Source organism: Myiozetetes cayanensis, unplaced genomic scaffold (genome assembly GCF_022539395.1).
Source record: "Myiozetetes cayanensis isolate MyiCay16 unplaced genomic scaffold, myiCay2020 scf2-11, whole genome shotgun sequence".
NCBI lineage: Eukaryota > Metazoa > Chordata > Aves > Passeriformes > Tyrannidae > Myiozetetes > Myiozetetes cayanensis.
Window position 1 is genome coordinate 57,893,802 of NW_026087411.1, and position 17,068 is coordinate 57,910,869.

Below are 17,068 nucleotides of genomic sequence, written 5' to 3' on the forward strand. Positions count from 1 at the left end.
GTGATGTTCATATATTTCTTCTTGTGCTATACCAAAATTACCTAAATGAATAAAATTGATGCAGTATCTGTTTCCCTCCATAGGACATGTTGATGCAGGTAAAAGTACTTTAATGGGTCATTTGCTCTACCTTTTGGGAAATGTGAACAAAAGAACTATGCACAAATATGAACAGGAATCCAAGAAGGCCGGTAAAGCTTCGTTTGCCTATGCATGGGTGTTGGATGAAACTGGTGAAGAGAGAGAAAGGTAGAAATATATTTTAATTGAAATTACCTTTTTTCCCTGAAAGGACAGCATTTGTTGGAAAATATTATTCTAGTAAACCGAGCATTGAAATGGCAGTTCATCACATGTGACTTACATTACTTTTAAAATAAAATCTCCAAATTAATTAAATTAACAATTTTATTTATATTCGTTATAAACTGCCTTCATTAATTTTAAATAAGAAATTTTAGATTACATTTTTTCGTATCAAAGAAGTGTGTAATGGGGAAGCAGTGAAGCAATTTACAAAAAATTTATGTGTAAGTTCTTTTAAGAACACTATATGGGAAGCTGGACATGATATTCTGTGTTCACAAAGTAATAAAGGCATTTTCATATGTGTTTGTTTTTGCAATCACTTGTCACCCATGGTTTCATAGCATATAAACTCTTCTGGTTGGGAAGATAACCTTCACAGTGTAAACTGATGCTGAGGAACATGAAGTAAGGCAGTCTCTATCAAGTGTGTAGGTGTTGTTTTCAAAGGCAGATGCATTTTTGCAGTGTCCCTGTATATAGCTAAACTTACCTATGAGAGTCCTTTCATTTACAAAGGCCTTTCATTACAAGCCTGAGGGGGTGTGTGTGCGTGTTGGTGCAGGTGCAGATATGGGGGAGAAGGGGACGATCCCAAAGTGACCAAACACAAATTTTAAAAGTAGCTTTCTGTCAGTAAAGCCTGATGATATTGCAGTGGTATTGTTGTCATGACATTAAAGTCTAAGGTTGTAATGGAGGAAAAGCTAATAGGGGAAAGGTCTTAACCCCCATAGATGTAGATGGGTGTAAACCAACCAAACTTTAAAGATAATTCCTTTCACAGAACTGTAACAGAATAATTAAACACTATATTAGGTCTGTTATTTTATTAATACAAGCTACCTTTGGTAGGATGTAATTAACGTGAGAAACCAGAAATAGAGGCAAGTGTTTTTTGCCTGCAAAGAGTAAAATATTAATACTGAGTGAAGTTGGGAGAATAATTACCATGAGCCTCAAAAGTGATGTTTCTTGGTCTATGATTTTTTATTTAGTATCTTAACACTTGTGCATTTAGGTACCAGATTTCTCTTCAGAAGAAAAATTCTAGTTATTAAGGGAAAAGTTTTCTGAATTGTATTTTTGATTGATTCTCTTTTCTCTATACTTCAAATTTTGTATTTTTAAAGAGAAACTTTCTGGAGTCATGTGTAAATGTTGGGGGTTTTGGGGTACTTATTTTGTTGTTGGAGCGTTTTGGTCATTTGAAGTAGCATACTAAAGGTGTCTGCTATTGTGAGAAGTTTTGTCCCTTGGAAGTGCCTGTCTGTCTTGGTCATCTGTAAAGAGAGATGCAGGTGACTAACTCAGATACAGACACATATGATAGGTGTTTGCATTTGATCAGATGAATCCTGTCCTACGTGCCATGCAGAACGTGGTGGTTAGTGAGATGTGAAGCTGAGTCAAAGTGTGTTGTGATCCCTTCTTGCTAATCAGTAGTTCTGCCTATGGATTTCTGCAAATGTATAACTATATTCCTATAGTCCCGTATCACCTATTTTTTTTTTAAACTTGGCTGTGTTTCTCTTACTCTGATACCTTTTGCTGAAGAGCTAAGTTTTAAAAGTAGAATTAGTAATTATTTAAATATGCAGTACAATTTCCATGTTCTCGCTGTGCTTGTTGGAACACAGTCTATGGGTGCATAGAGTTAGTACTGTGAATTATGGGTGCTTTTCTGCTTATGACTGGAGTTACTGAAAGGCAGATCTAGAGGTCTGCTCTTCCAAGAAGCAGGTATCTCTATTTTTGCATGCAGGCTAAATCCATGAAAACTATGAAGTGTATAATTTCATGATTGTTTTTTTAATAGCTTACTTTATATCTCTGTGAAGCTTTCAAAGCAGTTTTAATTGTGCATTGCATGTATGCTTTGTTTAAGGGGAGTTACAATGGATGTGGGTATGACCAAATTTGAGACAAAGACTAAAGTAATTACACTGATGGATGCTCCAGGCCACAAAGACTTCATTCCAAATATGATCACGGGAGCTGCGCAGGTAGAGATGGTCTAAAATGCTTTTTCCAATATCAGTATTATTTGTGACTTTTTCTTAAATTGGTTTTCTTCTTTTAAAATCTAAGATGAAATAGAATAAATGAAGATGCTAACATATCTTTGAGGTTTTAATGAGTTTTCTAAGCTTAAAAAGAATGTGTTTGTTAAACATTAAAGTTAGTTGCTTTTTTTGAATGTTAACATTGGGGAGGAAAGTTTTATTATGGGAGTAATTTGAATACTAAGTTGCAGTTTGATAAAATCACAGCTGAGCTTTGAAAGCTATTCACATGTGGTGTATGTACTCAAAAAAGTTCTGTGAAAGTGGTCTTGTAGGTAAAGATTTCAAGTAATTTTGAGCTTAAAGGAAAAAGATTTGGAGAGACCAAACAGAACACATTCTTCTGTTTAACAGTGTGTTCTATATAGGATGAGAAAAACATAACAAGTTTATACAGAGTATGTCTGTCTGGTCAAGAGGACATCTGCAGAGACTATGTACCACTTGCTTTAGGAACAGTAGGTGAAGTCAAAAGTATTGGCCACTACCCATTGCATTCAATATAGCACTTACCCTTCTCATATAGGTTAGTTATTTAATTTGTGGAACTAATAAATTAGAGGTGAGGGAAAAATAATGTGGTTACATGACATAAAATGTGTGAGACTTTTTTCCATTTAAAGGCACTTTTTAAATAGTAAAATTGATTCTTCAAAGTAGAGCTTTAATCAAATATTCTTTTTTTTCCAAAACTAAGCTACTGTGTATAGGTTTTTGCTCTGCACATGTCATAACAGTCTGAAACATGAGTTTTATCAAATGATCTTGCTTAAATGCTTGGATGAGTACTGTTAGTATGATTTTACAGATTAAGAACTACAGTGTAGGGAGCCTGGTTTGCCCCAAGTTCTGCTTTAAGCAGAGCCTGGATAAGAATTCATACCTTATGACCCAGTGGTTAGGCTGCAGAATAGTCAGAAGTTTGCAAATTATGGTGTAGTTGTTACACAGTCATCTGTATGTTTTAGCAATTTTATGAGTTTTAAAATTAGAGGTGGATCTTTAGTTTCAGAGCAGTGGAATATATCAACTGAGACATGTTAATTTCTTTACTATTGTAGTTTAAACTGGTTTGTCTTTTGGGGTAAAAGTAATACAGGCAGAAGTATTAAGAGAAGACTTGCAGATCTACCAGCAGTTGTATCAGTTCAGCAGAAGATGGGTCTGACCAAATAAAGCTTGTATCTCTCTGTTCCCTCAGCTATCAGGATGGGGAAAGGCTGGTCTATTCTGAAGCCTATTAAGGAATTACTGAAACTTTGCAACTTTCCATTGCCTGTTAGAGTAGGCTCAGTGCTGAAGCAATGTCTGGAAATGGCTGTAATGCCTTTTTATTGTGGAGAATGCTGTTAGAAGGTGAATCCCCAGATGCTGTTATGCAGAATTCAAATCAGCCTTATCAGGGCCAGCATCTGACCTTTGATACACATTCATGTATGTCCTGGGGTACCTTTTTTATTATTTATAATTTAGAAAATACAGGATGTCTTTTTTTTTTTTTTTTTTTTGAAGGAGAAGTTCACTGCAATGCACTTCTGAGGCTGAGAGCTGTGGGGAAATTAATCAGTCATCCTTTTCACGTTCTCATACTCATGCTGTCTCTGAATGAGCTGTGGGATTTCATGCCTAGGAGAAGGCGAGGGGAGTTCAGAGTCAGGGCTCTGTTTGTTTTCCTGGCATCCTGAAGCATAAACATGTAAGGAAAGGGAGAAAGTACCACTTTTTCTTCTCTCTTTCCATTATGCCCATCTCTTCAGTCCTATGGAATTGTTTTATACCTGCCTCTTGACAGCAGTACCTTTATTGTTCGTGTCTGTTGCCATCACTTCGTACATGATGATGGTCTAATGGACAGTTACTTACCAAAGCAGGAAAAGTAGAAGAAATATTAACAGCATTTAATGCTAACAGCAAGATCTGTGGCTTTTTCCTAGAGTTTACATGCTGACTTTTGTGCAGTGCTATAGACTATTTGCTTTTAATACTGTGGCAGAGAGTTTGTCTAGGTGATTAGATAGGCTACTTTGTCTTTTCCACCTTGTGATTTTGGCACGGTCCAGTGTGTTGAGTGGACATCCAGCATACAGTCTAGAACTATATAACTGGTTGTCCCAGTTATATAGTGAGGTGATTTATCTGTAATTTTTGCAGCTTCTCCCTGTAAAAGGTGTCCAGACCGAGGCAGGGTGAACTGGGTATTGTGCTTATACCCCTGCTAAAGCTTCTGAGCATAGGCTGCTTTTGTTTAGTTGAGATCTGTGCAGCACATCCATAGTAGGTAGATTGAAAGGGACAAGTTCCCAAAACCAAGAGTTGACTTGTGTTTAACCAGAATATGCTGGTTTATGACATGGGATGACATAACACCATAGTGTCTCGTCAAAGTGGGCACGATACAGATAGGACTGAGCAGTTTCAATTACATTTGGAGCACATCCTGTGTAAAATATATTTTACCTGAAATGTTGCTGATTTATGTATTTAACCAGATTATTTCCACCTCTTAACCACTTTGATTGTTTTTTATTGCTTTTTTTTCCTTTTAATCTAGGCTGACGTGGCAATTTTGGTTGTGGATGCTAGCAGAGGAGAGTTTGAAGCAGGGTTTGAGACAGGTGGACAAACTCGAGAACATGGATTATTAGTGCGCTCTCTTGGAGTGACACAGCTAGCTGTTGCAGTCAATAAAATGGACCAGGTACAGGTTTAATTTCCTCATCTAAGTGAAGGTCTTCTGTCTAGATTTGTGGATACTAAGTTTAAGGATTGATATTGTGAAACTAATAATAAAATATTGTTTCTTTCTTTGCTTTTCAGCTCTGTCCTTGTGTTTAGACCTCACAATACTATTCTTTTTATTTATGGGTGTGTTTTCAAAATACACAGAATTATGGTTTTGATGCTAAAATGGGCAGGGGTCCTTTTGTACTTGTGAAAATCTCACATAAGCAGTTAACCCAGTGGCATCTGCAAAAGTATCTTGATGGTTATTCAGGTCAAGACCCCAGTAGTTTTACTTAAACCTGTAAGGTGTATTAAATATTACTATTTATGTTTTAGGTTACTACTGTGTTGAATATATCTTGCTGAATCTGAATTTTGTGTGAACTTTTTTTTTTAAAGTTGCTGTTCAAACTAAAATTACAGTGGTGCGTTGTTTCCTATCAGTAATGGTTAATGTGTATGCTCTTATATTTTCAAGTATGAATGCACCTGGCAATCTCATATTTATAAATGCACACCTGTTTCTACTACAGAATTGATGACATGCACCTGTATGTTCAACTCATGATTAAAAATCTATTTTATTACCTTTATTACTATCATAATCTCTTCTTTATTTTAGGTCAATTGGCAACAGGAAAGATTTCAGGAAATTACGAGTAAGCTTGGCCAATTTCTTAAGCAAGCTGGCTTTAAGGTAATGTAAATTTGTGAGGCCTTTGTTAACTTTTTTCAAGCGTTTGGGTGAGATGAGTTTTTCCTACATTCAGGTTATTTTGTGTCACTTTCCTGCTACTACTGTCTGCCCATAGTATAGCAGATTCCTTTTCTTGCTGGTAGAGCATACATTGAGCCCTGGATAAGGTCAGTCAGTTATTTAATACTCTATGTCATCATCTTTGTTTAGGTCTGTTGAATCTTTGGGGCATTCACCTCATTTGTAGTTTTCTTGGGATTGTTGTCCAAAGCAGAAGAGAGCAAGAATTGTCTGTGTTAATGTTCAGGATTACATGAATGACAATAGAGAGAGTTTTATACTGGAGCAGTTGTTAGTGTGGATTGTGGCCTTCCTGCAATCCCTATGGAGAATGAAGCAATTCAAACCGAAGTTTTGCCTGTCAGATAGGAAATTGGAGTTTGTTACCTGAACTCAGTTTCTAGTTGTTAGTGTTGCTATCATTATGTTTAAATATCTCCAACTCTTTGGAGCATTGTGATCAGGCAAGAGGGAAACAGAAAGGAAATGGATCCACTAAGCAACCTGCCTTCTCCAGGGGAAATATGAATGTGGCAACTGTTCTTTTAAAGTTTAAATGTGTAATATTGAAAAAATGCACCTCTTGCTTCTGCTACAAGATCCTGTTATTAATGTACACTTAACATCGGTTTATTTTCTTGATTAGGAATCAGATGTGGCTTATATCCCAACAAGTGGCCTTGGTGGTGAAAATCTAGTCACAAGGGGTCAGTCAAGTGACCTCACACAGTGGTATAAAGGAAAGTGTTTGTTAGAGCAAATTGGTGAGTGCAGTTTTCCTCTTAAAAAAGTAAAATATCTTAGTTCTATGTATGTCAAAGCTTTTATTTTGGGAAAAATGTGGGACAAAGCCATTGAAATGCACCATAATTGATTTATCTCTAACTGAAAAGTTGTAGAGATAGTTGTTGAATACAGAAATTCTAAAAGCTCTTATCAATTTATTTGCAGATTCTTTCAAGCCGCCACAGAGATCAGTGGATAAACCATTTAGGTTGTGTGTTGCTGATGTTTTTAAAGGTTGGTTGTTTTATTTTCACAATAATTTCACCAATATTTAACACAAGTGTTGCAAAATGCTGTCAAAATAAGACTTTAACTAGGAACTTGAAATGTGTCAGTAGTATTGAACCTGAATAGTAAACTTTCAAGGACTATTCCTTATGAAATTTTAAATAGTACTGCTGAAGGTGAAGCACACTGTGAAAGAAATTGAGGAAGATGATCTGGATGACCACTTAGTTGTCGGTATAATGAGTTCATGGTTCTGTGAGACAGAATGTGAGACTTTCTTTTTCCCAAACTGGTTCTGCTGACCTAAATCAGTGTTTCTCAAACTTTTTATGAGTGTGGCTTTGGGCTCTTTTACCTTCCAGTCCTATATTTTAAACAAGTTTGTCTTGTACCTTTTATTTTCATTGTCATAGCTATAAACAATGGTACATTCCTTAATTTTGGTATAAAAATTAGAGCAGGTGAGGTAGAAGAAAATGCTGGTAGTGGTGAGACTGTTATAAGCAGCCAAGGTTTAATGAAAGGCAATTGACTGTTCCCTAGCATTAATAGAGACAGGGACAGCAAGTAACTATCATCAGTACTTATTTCAGTTGCCTGTAGAAAATTGCCTTGAACCCATAAGGTTTTCATGGTAAATTTGATTTTTTTTTCTCATTTAGTCATTTACATTTAAAGGTATTTTACAAGAAGTAAGATTTGTAGACAAATCCCATATGAAACATTCTGTAGGTCCCTTGAGGAATGCTTCAAACTAAATGACTTGATTTGAAATGTTGTAAATATTAGTAATCAAATATTATTACTGAAGTTCATATATTAAGAAATTTTGCTTTATGTGTAGGGGGTTTATAGGGGAAGTAGAAAAAATCAGATGAAAATTCTGATTGTAATTGGAAATACTAGATTTGTGCAATTTTCATGTGTACCTTTGAGAAAACACTAGGTATTGTACATGCCCTTGGTTAGCTGATTGAAGGTACTAAAACCATATTGTTAAATACTTTGAAACTTGCATGGGAATTTACCCTAGTGTGTTACCACTAGTTTTTGTCATCTATGTCATCACTGTATTTATTTTTTCTTTCTTAATTTTGTGACCTATGGGAAAGCGTGTTTGGATTATTGATTGAGATCTTTCAAATTATTATTATAGCCTTTCTGTTGCAATAATAATTTTTGTGTTGAGCTTAAGTTTCACAAAATGAGCAGTTTTGACTAGATCTGTCTTGCTTAGGTATGCAAAAAAATAATGGCTTTGAAAGGGACTCAATTTACATATACAGAGTTTATTACTAAATGCAGCATTTTAGGTGTCTTTCAGGCTAATTTTTCTTTCCTTATGATCTCAAAACTTAATTAAGTTGGATGGCACCAGAGGAAGTAGCTCCAGATACAAGTACATGAAGCAACAGTTGTTCTCAGCTTTATTCTAGTATCTGTGCATGCTCAGCAGGAGCTGTCCATAGAAGTGTGTAAAAATGCAAGTGCTGCTGAGTGTACTTTTAGGTAGTTTGGAAAACCCCTTTCTTTATATTTCATGGAGATCTGAAGGAACTTGACACTTTGCAGGAAGCAATCAACATGGGAGAGGGTGAAGCTTCAAAGACCACATTGGTTTGCCAAGCCAGAGCTGGTGATGATGTGAACAAAAGATAAATCATTCTTGATTGTACTTGGGAGTGGTTGAGAACCTGGAACCAGTTCATGTTTCTGGTTGCCTGCAAGTGCTTGCAAAGGCAGCTTCAGGTTCTTTTGTGTACCATATTGAGGTAGTATTTATACCATGACTTGGGTATTCTTTTTCTAGCAAGTATCTGCTTCTCCAGTTTTCTGTTTTTTTGGAATCTGATGTTATCTGTTAATTGACTGTGTTCATCTCATTTGCTGGATTGAATAGAGGAAAATTACCATGCAGGCATACTGGTAACATTTTTCTAGCCAGATAGATGGAAGCATTCATCCATATTGGTGATGAACACAAAAGAGCAAGTTGGTAATAGGTGACCTCAAGATTTGAGGTCAACTTACTCTTTTGAATTCAGCTTTAAATTCAGCGTTGTGAGACACAAAATACTAAGATGCATGCTTATCACTGAATTATGATGTTCAGCAAAAGATGTATTTGCTGTTTGTATGGATACTGAAAATGTAATTGTAGAATCAGTTGAGAGGATTCTTTTTAAACACATCTGCAAACACATGTGAAGAAGATGAGGCATTTCTTAAGGTGTATGTGCATAAATGTGCATGTGTAGGATATCTGTGGAAAATAACTGACATATCATTCAAATGATGAACAGAATGTTAGGACATCCAAGAAGAAAAACTTAGCAGATTTTTTATTCAGAAGTACTTAAGTCATCCTCAATAATAATAGTTTCTTATATTAAATAGGACTGAATCAATCTTTGATTTTTCCAGTAGTAAAATATGCAGACAGAGCATGTAGGATTCTGACTCAGTTAAAAAGTAAATGGCATAGGAATTTGCACTTCGGTGCAAGAGAATTATGAGAGGTCTGTTGTATGCTTTTTATCTGCTTATAGTGAGAAAGTGCTGAATTAAATAATATTGCTAGAAATTAAATGGCTTAATCGAATACTGAAAAAACTAAAAAAATATTTCTTCCTTAGTTCTGAAAAATATCAGATCTAGAGGTTTTGAATTTAATGTTTCATTTTCATTATGATGTGCAGCTGGCTAACTTGCAAGTACTGAACACTCTACTGGGAGGGGGAAAAAAATCTTCATTGCATTGCTGAGAGACTCACTTGTGATGGGAAATTGACCAAATTATGAAGTTTTTTGAAATTGTTGCTGTGTTTATTACAGACCAAGGGTCAGGATTTTGTGTGACTGGTAAAATAGAAGCAGGCTATATTCAAGTTGGAGAACGACTTTTGGCAATGCCTCCCAATGAAACTTGCACTGCAAAAGGTACAGTCTTCAGAAGCATGTTTACTTTCAGGTCAATGCTGGGCTAGAAACAGTTACTGAAATGGTAACAGACTGTCAAACTGATACTAACTGTCAAACATAAATTGTGAAAGCATAAAACGAATTTCTTTAGATGTGACTGTGTCTGTATAAATATGTCTATGAAGAGTATGTGAAATCTTGCATGCTTTTTTTACCATATCAGATAATCCAAATGTAATAACCTTGTGACTTTTGACATTGCTTTATGAAGACTCTATAAAAACATCTGAGTTCTAGCAATGTCTATAAAGATCTGCATTACAGGAATCATTAGTACTCAGCTTTATTGTGAAGTGTTACTGCTGTTAGGAAGTGTGAAGATGTTGAACAACCTTGAGAAATTAATCTTAAGAATTGGATGTGAAAAAACTTGAGAATTAAGTAGTCTCTCCTGTTTGATCTTCCTAGGATTTGTCACTGATCCTTTTATAATGTCAAACTTTCAGGATATAATTGCCCTGAGCAACTAGAAAAGAGAAGAAAATTGGATTTAAATTTCAATACATTTGATTTCTGAAGAGAGGAGTAGCTAGACATTAAATGCTTATCTATTTTCTGATGAAGCTTGCTGTCTTTGTACTGCAGAGTTGTTTGTTTCATATGCAAACAGAAAGATAAAATTGCGATTTTCCTATACTGACCAGTGAATAAAAAATTGAGTCCTCAATCTAAATGATTCTATAGGTTTCTATATCTAAGTATTTAGACTGAATTTAGCAATGTGCTGGTTTGACTGTCCTGTTCTGTTCCCAAACTACCTTGTTCAATGCTAGTTTGGGAAGCTTTTCAGTGTGCCAGCTTATACTGTTCTAGCGCATTGTTTGCATGCACAGGAATGTTACAGTAACATGGGTGAAATGGGTGTTACACCAATGCACTCACTCCCCTGTTCTATGAGTGGAGGAAGTAACATGGAAAAAGATGTCTTTTGTCTGACTATCACCAGTGGGGTGATCATGGTTTTTCTTTTGTACTGCCTCTCATATCACTGAAATGCAAGTGAAGATTGGGGATATTAGTTCATTAAGTGTGTATTATTTACATGTAATGTAAGGAAGAAATAATTTATTGCACAGTGCTAACTAAAGGTAGTGTGCACATTAGAATTCAAGTTTTTAATTTCAAGAGGCTGAATTTCACTTATTCTGTGAGATTGACATATATGTGAAATAATTATCAACAGTGCCTAAAAAAATGGTACTTAACATGCTTATAGTTGAATGATGCTTTCTGGCATATTTTTGGCAAGTGGTTTTGGGAACAGATTTGGAAATCAATAGATACAATCTGTAGCAAAATAGAACTAGGTCCTATAAATATATGCAGTATTTCTGAAAACCAGTTTTTTCCCTTCTCTCTTGGTATCTACCAGAAACCTCAAAATGTTAAATCAGAGCGAATTAGTCTCATCTACCAGCCAGGTTGTCTTTTAAAGAAATTAAAATATACCAAAATCAGAATAAAACTTACTTTTAAAGATCCTTTATAATAGACATGGTGTCGTGAATGAAAGGCTTCAGTTATGCTTTTTTATGAAAGAGTCAGCAAACCCACGTAAGGTAAATGAAAGTTGACATAGTACCATTAAAGTATACGAAAGATGCGGTCTAGGGTGTGCATGTGCCTCAGAGGATGGGTGGGGCAGATTCGGAGATATTAGTACTGCGGCATTTTCAGGATTGCGTCATCTGGGCTGATAACAAGTGCCAGGTCCCCTCCTCTGGTTTAAATAAGGCCATGTTATGGTGCAGGGTGGGGTGAGAGAGAATAGTGAATCCTCACTGAGGGGAAGAAAAGAGCTTCCTCTGTCTTCTCTGTTAAAAAGCTTTTACTCTCAACCCATTCATACTGAAAATTGATGAGTAATGGTTGATGAAGCACAAAGGGCCCAAACAGAGCTGTTTGTTTGTAGGTCAGAACCTAGGTACTTCACTGTGAGGTTCTGTTCTTACTCATTTCCAGGAATCACACTGCATGATGAACCAGTTGATTGGGCTGCAGCAGGAGATCACGTTAGTCTCACTTTGACCGGCATGGATATCATCAAAATCAAGTGAGCAAAACTGGGTTTCAGTCTAAGTAACGGTTTGTTTTTAATGAAAAGCTATATAACTATTACACTTGACTATTGGCGGTTTACTTGAAGAATGATGTGGCTACCAGGATATTTAAAACCAAAATGATGCATATCACCTGGCTTGCATGTACAAACGTTGGAAACATCTGCTACATGTGCAACGGCAACCTCAGAAGAATACTGTTAGTTCTCATACTTTGCCTAGTGTGACACTGAGAACGCTCAGAGCTTTCTTCCTTTAGACTAGTCCTTGGACTTTTTAATTGCTAAATTAAGTAAAGGCTTGTTGCTAAGTGTAACAAAAGATTTTTTAAGAGCTTACCAAATAATAAATCTTTCTAACAAAACACATCCGAACAACTGCCATTTTGTAGCAGTAAGTAAAGCTGGGCAATTGGAATTGATGGAAAATGTTTATTCAACACAGCTGCTTGTAAGATTTGTTTCTCTAAATGTTTTGCTGACCCTGTTTTTTGGGTGGGGTGGTCAGATAGTGAGACACAGCAAATCTCTTTGTGTGTATTCCAGTCCACAGGTCTCATGTTAAGCGTTAGCCTCAAGGTTTTAGGTAAGTGTCAGTTGTTGTTCAGGCCAGAAAATCAGACCCATAATTTCTTCAGCTTTTTTACATTCCAGTTGGGCTTCAGGCAGCAAACTTTCAAACTACTCTTTGAAAACTGCCTTGCATTGGTAGTTTTTCAAGTTTATGTTCTGCTTTTAAGGGAGAAGTACGGGTTTTTCTGTATTGCCGTTTCCGAATGGGGTGTGATTTTCTGTGGTAAATGGGAGGGGAAAAAGTCTTGATCTACTTGTTGAATGAAGGCTTGAGTCAATTCGTTACCTTAGTGTCATTCATCTTTTGGAGATACCTTAGATTTGTCAAGAAAACTTACGAATTTTTAAGTTCTCTTGACATCGATGAAATTTGACGACATCTATCGTATATGTTTAGTCATGGCATTTGTTCTCTTCAGTCGTGTTTTCTGATGTGGGATTAATTTTGTTTTCATTTTAGATGGCTAAAACTACCTCCTCTGAATAAGCTATGTCTAGTCTACTTCTCAACTTACAGCGAGCAGCAGCTATTTTGTGACTCTACATAGAATTTTTTGGAAATGAATGCTGCTCAAAGCTCAAGTTTTGAGCCCTGATCACGATGTTCCTTTATCCAGAAGACAGTTGAGTTACAGGCAGCAGCGCTGAAATTTTGGGCACCCTGCACTATTTTGTGCTATTGATCTGAAACACTGAATCTCTGAATGAAAGTCTAATTCTTAAAAATACCTACGCACAGGAAACAGTGACATTTTTAGAAACTGATCAGAAATGGACGTAATTGTTCACTGAACTAGATAGACCTCTTCATGCATACACACAAAATAAGGTAGACATTGTCTAGGAATTAATTTTGTTACAAGCTTCTATACAGTTTTCCTGGATATATCCATGCATCCACCCCCCCACTGCCCTGTTTATATTAAAGTGGTGTTGTCTTTCCTTTGCTTGTTTTAAATAATTATCTTATTCCAGTGCAGTGATTAACATTTGTATGTCAAGACATGTATATGGGTTTTTTTTGTTCTCTCTTGTAGTGTGGGCTGTGTATTTTGTGATCCCAAAGAACCCATTAAAGTTTGCACTCGGTTCAGAGCTCGGATTCTCATCTTCAATATTGAGATTCCAATCACTAAAGGATTTCCTGTAAGTCTCTGTGAAAGCTCCTGTGTTTATTACATGTTCCTCTCCATGTTTGACCCCTTGAATACAAGATACATTTAAAATCCAGAAGTGGTTCTGTCTCTCTAGAGGAAACAGGTTCTTCTATAATTTGAAGCAGATGTAAGGGGCTGCTCTGTCTGCTTATGCATATTGTTATTGGCTTTTAATACATAGCTGAGCCATTTCAGAGGACGTGAGTTTTACCACAGCTAGGGTGTCCTTTAGAGGCTCACACCTTGTAGAAGTATAATGATGCACTTAGGTGTAAGATCCCTTTTACAATAAATAAAATATTGGTTCATGCTGCACTGAGGTGGCATAAGCAAAACACTTAAGAATGAAAAATGTATTTGTGATGACATAAAACATGGCCTTTATGTTACATCTGTAGAGATCACTAAGTTTAGGAGCTAGAAACAGTTAACTGAATGTGATGCAGACACTCCTACAAGGAAGTTCTATAAGCATTAAAAAAAAAAGTCTTAAAACAAGCTGATGTTTTCAGGTATTAACACCTAGGATTGCTAATTATCACAGAATGTTTAATAACTGAAAAAAATATTTCTAGGTGCTTTTACACTATCAAACAGTAAGCGAACCTGCTACTATTACAAGACTGTTGAGTGTCCTGCACAAAAGCACTGGTGAAGTGACAAAGAAAAAACCTAAGTAAGTGGTTTGAATAGTTAATGATTACTCAAGAAATGGGTTGACTTTTAATATCAAGCGGTTTCTACAATGAATCGATAATATGTTTATAAGAATATGCTTTCATTGTTTTAGTTGGTTTCATGTTTGGATTTCAGCGTGTTTTACAAAGTGAAAAACCTCCTGCCCACTTGATAAATGCGGAGCACCTGAGAAGTCAAATGACTTGCTTAAGGTCGCTTGCAGAATTGGGAGTGAATCCTAGATCGACAACCCTACAATTAAAGGGTTTTTGTCCTTTTATTTTTTTATCATAATATTTCTTTTTTTCCTGTTAGAGCATGGGGTCTCATTATGGAGCTGGTTTACTGTCTAAACTACACTTGACTAGGCAGTGGTCCAGGTAATAGGGAGTCTTCCCATACAACTACAGTAACCTCCCTCTAGTTATTTAAAGCTGTATTTGGCTAGAAATGCAGTTTGATACATACAGTGTTATCAAAATAATCCTTTTCCAGAAACTGCATGTCTGAAAACTATTACAGATTTCTACACAGCAATGAATTGACTCTTTAGTTGTGGGGCTTGAAACAAGGCTTCATTTCTACTTGGCATGAAAAAACAGGTGTTAATGAGATAATAAACTTCAAAACAATTTGCTAAATGTTGTGATGAGTACCCTTCTCTAGAAGTTTTTGAAGAAACCTCAGATGCCTTTTTTAAATGTGTACTCCAGGCAAATGAGTGTTCAGTCTCATGGCTTGGGTTACACTTGAAATCAAGCTTGATAGTTATACTTTTGGCCTTTTAACTTGATTATCCCCCATTTATTCAGTGTTCTTTTCTTCATTTATGCATGCATATATATTTCTAATAGAATTTTTTGCTTATTTGCCTGCAGGTTCTTGACTAAAGGACAGAATGCTCTAATAGAACTACAGACTCAAAGACCTGTTGCTCTAGAGTTGTACAAAGATTTCAAAGAGCTGGGGAGATTTATGTTACGCTACAGTGGTTCCACTATTGCTGCAGGAGTTGTTACAGAGGTATGGCATTTTTGTAACAGACTTTCTATTCTGCAGAGGAATAATATTATGGTTAAGATCTGTTTTACATCCTCTAGCCTGAAAAGTGAAATTTTTCCACTAAAAAAGAAGCAGTGCTTCAGCAAGATATGAGGAAAACTTGCCACGGTTCTGTTCAATTTATTAAGAGTAAAAATTACTCTATTTAGAATTTTTTTCCACCTCTCTTGAGTTAAAAAATAGCACTTCACTATTTTAACATACATCAGTGTTTTTGAAATCTGCTTGTATAAATATATTGGAAATAACTTGCAAATAAAAAGTATGGGCCATTACTACTGTGTCTAGTTAGGGTCCCAGACCTTTTTCTGTTAACATTAAAGACAACTGTACATTTCATTCTTACTGATGCCTATAAATATTTTCTGATTCTTTGTAAGAGGAATCAAAAACTGTGGGGCTAAACATAAATGTTTTGCCTTCTAGAAGCCAGAAATATGAATGTCCCTCTATCTGTCCCTTTGAAAAGATGTTGCTGTTATTTTCGGATTAGAGTTTGAGTTTTAATTTTAGGCCTGAAGGAGTGCAATTTAGTCACATTAACCTAGTTCTGGTACCAAGACTTAAAGAGTCATTTAATATCAAAACTTGGATGAAAACTTGTGGTTTCTCCTTGTATGTGTAGGAATGATGTGCTAGGTCTGTCAGAGGCCTTTGGAGCTTTAATGCTCTTACCAATCTCTCTGGTCTTAAATAGGATCCAGAATTAGGTCTTTCATCTTGCACCCATTTTTCATAAATTTAACTTGAAGTGAGTGGGGTTCTATTTAGATCTATGATGACCAGTGTTTCTAGAATTGGGACTAAATAACATCTCTGATTGTTATTTGGGAATTGCTGTTTTAGTACCTGTGATCTTGTTCCAGAGAACTTCAGAGCAAAAGGAATTATTTTTCCACAGCTAACTGCATCACGTTAAAAAATACTGTGATTGTTTTACATTCAGTACTTCATTTTTCACCATAGGGTTTTTTCCATTTGCTTATATTTTTAGATTAAGGAATGACCATGGTGACAGAATTTCCACCGTCCAACCAAAACACAATCAGATATCCAAACTTCTGTCTAAGAATCCAGTTATTTCAGTTGAAGGAACAAGTGCAATTAATTGGAGAGAAGATGACGATGGCAAAAGCTGAATTATGTGAGACATCTGGGGATCCCTTCATCCGTCTCTCCCTCTGCAGAACAAGATACCAACTGCAAGTGTTGCACTTCTCGATCTCAAGACTCCCATGTGTTTCTCCGTGTGGAATTTAGGCCTTAGAGAAGTTGATGGAAAAATCTTAGAAAGTTGAATTGGAGAAAAAGATGATGAATTATCATGAAAAAAGCTCCTTACTTCCAGACATAAATTGTTTACATATTTTCTTTGATTGCTTTTTTGCTGCACATTAATTCAGTAAAGTAACTTTATTGGTCTAATATATTTTTAGGTTTGAGTTGACTTCATATTCAGGGAAAAAAGAACTATTTAGTTTGTTTTCAAGAGAATGGCATGTAGTATTATCCTGGGATTATTTTCCCTGTCCCAAAATTTATTTAAAAAAAAATTTCTTTTGCTGTGTAGTGGAAGCTGTGCCAACTCTGGCTAATTTTATTTTTTAAGAATAGGAATATTCTTAAGAATAAGAATAATAAAATAAATTTGTCCAAGCATTTTTGTCTCCTTCATCTTTTACTATTTAAA

The 17,068-nt window shown here is 35.8% G+C and overlaps 1 protein-coding gene across 2 annotated transcripts in view; it reads left to right on the forward strand.

Annotated features, from left to right (window-relative positions):
- Positions 1 to 17,037, forward strand: part of HBS1L (HBS1 like translational GTPase) — a 59,333-nt gene extending 42,296 nt beyond the window's left edge. For both annotated transcript variants that reach the window (XM_050316823.1, XM_050316824.1), the window contains 12 exons: positions 84 to 249; positions 2,195 to 2,312; positions 4,924 to 5,070; positions 5,719 to 5,793; positions 6,500 to 6,617; positions 6,805 to 6,873; positions 9,703 to 9,807; positions 11,812 to 11,902; positions 13,519 to 13,627; positions 14,214 to 14,314; positions 15,195 to 15,339; positions 16,373 to 17,037. In XM_050316823.1, the coding sequence (XP_050172780.1) occupies positions 84 to 249; positions 2,195 to 2,312; positions 4,924 to 5,070; positions 5,719 to 5,793; positions 6,500 to 6,617; positions 6,805 to 6,873; positions 9,703 to 9,807; positions 11,812 to 11,902; positions 13,519 to 13,627; positions 14,214 to 14,314; positions 15,195 to 15,339; positions 16,373 to 16,384 (1,256 nt within the window). In that variant the 3' untranslated portion in view covers positions 16,385 to 17,037. The remainder of the gene's footprint in view (positions 1 to 83; positions 250 to 2,194; positions 2,313 to 4,923; positions 5,071 to 5,718; positions 5,794 to 6,499; positions 6,618 to 6,804; positions 6,874 to 9,702; positions 9,808 to 11,811; positions 11,903 to 13,518; positions 13,628 to 14,213; positions 14,315 to 15,194; positions 15,340 to 16,372) is intronic.
- Positions 17,038 to 17,068: the final 31 nt, after the last annotated feature.